Raw genomic sequence first — 1,340 nt, forward strand, 5'->3', positions numbered from 1 at the left:
TATGAATATAACAAAAACAGGAGACTTCCTAGATGTCATTCTGATCTTCCTTTCCTTACAGAGAAGCGCTTCTTCAGGCGTTCCAAGTCAGGTGACATCCTCGCCAAGAACCCCGTGGTGCGATCGAAAAGCTACAATAATCCACTGCTGACACCAGTAGCTGAGTACGAAACAGAGGGTATGGCTGCCAACGGGACAAGCATCCGAAGGCACTCTGTTTCAGAAATGACTTCCTGCCTGGAGCTGCAGGGCTACTCCAACCTCACCACCATCATGGACAACGGTTCTAAGGGCTCCGTGACGGCCACAAAAAACTTGCTGTCCGACCAGGAGCGGTCCAGCGCTGGGTCAGCGCAGTGCTCTGGCAAACTCAGCACAGTGGAGCAACAGAAAGGACACTTCCACTCAATGGACGACCCACATAGGTCTTTTGAGCTGGACAGGGACCCTTCCTTGATTCCTGTTCCTTCTTCTAGCCCTGAGAACATAGTGGATCAGATTTTAGAGTCCATAGACTCTGATTCTGAAGGCATTTTTATTGATTTTGGCAGAGGCTGTTCCAAATCAACAGCATACAATGTGGACGTGAACAGACAGAGCGTCTTGTGAAGGACAGCAGGACACGAGCCTTGGGTTTTCATGTTATACAAGAAAGCTACTAACGTGTTGAGTCAGACCATGGGCACAACCTACGTGTGTCTAGGGCACAACCTCAGCTGTGTTGAAGTATAAAAACACCACAGTTTACAGCAGGCAGGAATCAGCTGCCTGTGGGGAGAAACCCTGATGACTTCTCCCTGTCCCCATCCTCTGCGTTCTCGTTTCTTACTGTCTTTCTGAACTTAGGGATTCACAAACTAACAGGTATCTGGTGAAATGCACTTGTTACAACTGGCAGGGTCTATTCAGCAATGCTGCCTGGGAAATGACTCAAGAGATTCCTGTAGAAGGGCAGGTTGTTCTCTGGACTGTAACATGTCAGCTGGAGCACAAAAAATTATCCTTTTAAAAAGTAAAACTGAAATAACAGAGGCTGTGGTCCTTCATACCACAGAACACCACGATAAGGAAGTCTCTTTTAATCTTTTCTTGTACATCTTGTATGCACTCCTTTGCTCAACGGTGAGTTAAGAGTTCTTGAAGAAAGGCAAATAAATGGAAATGTGCTACCTGATGTCATGCGATGCCTGATGTCTTGTATTCTGCTTCATGGCTGGTGCTTTGTGTCTGTGAGAGGGTTGTCTTGAAACTGGCTCTTAAGACCCTGTTAAGACACGGCACTTCAAAGAAGTCTGCGCGTTGCTGACTCCTGGGGCATCCGCTGTAGGGAGAGTTTCCAG

General features: G+C 47.4%; 1 protein-coding gene across 1 annotated transcript; it reads left to right on the forward strand.

The window, feature by feature from the left end:
* Positions 1-3: 3 nt before the first annotated feature.
* LOC104915413 (proline-rich protein 5-like) lies at positions 4-1,174 on the forward strand (the record flags this gene model as incomplete). Its single annotated transcript, XM_010726308.2, has 1 exon — positions 4-1,174. A coding segment is annotated over one exon (606 nt), but the record flags the coding sequence as incomplete, so codon positions are not given.
* Positions 1,175-1,340: the final 166 nt, after the last annotated feature.

The sequence above is a fragment of the Meleagris gallopavo genome (genome assembly GCF_000146605.3).
Source record: "Meleagris gallopavo isolate NT-WF06-2002-E0010 breed Aviagen turkey brand Nicholas breeding stock chromosome 1 unlocalized genomic scaffold, Turkey_5.1 Chr1_random_deg7180001684809, whole genome shotgun sequence".
Taxonomy (NCBI): domain Eukaryota; kingdom Metazoa; phylum Chordata; class Aves; order Galliformes; family Phasianidae; genus Meleagris; species Meleagris gallopavo.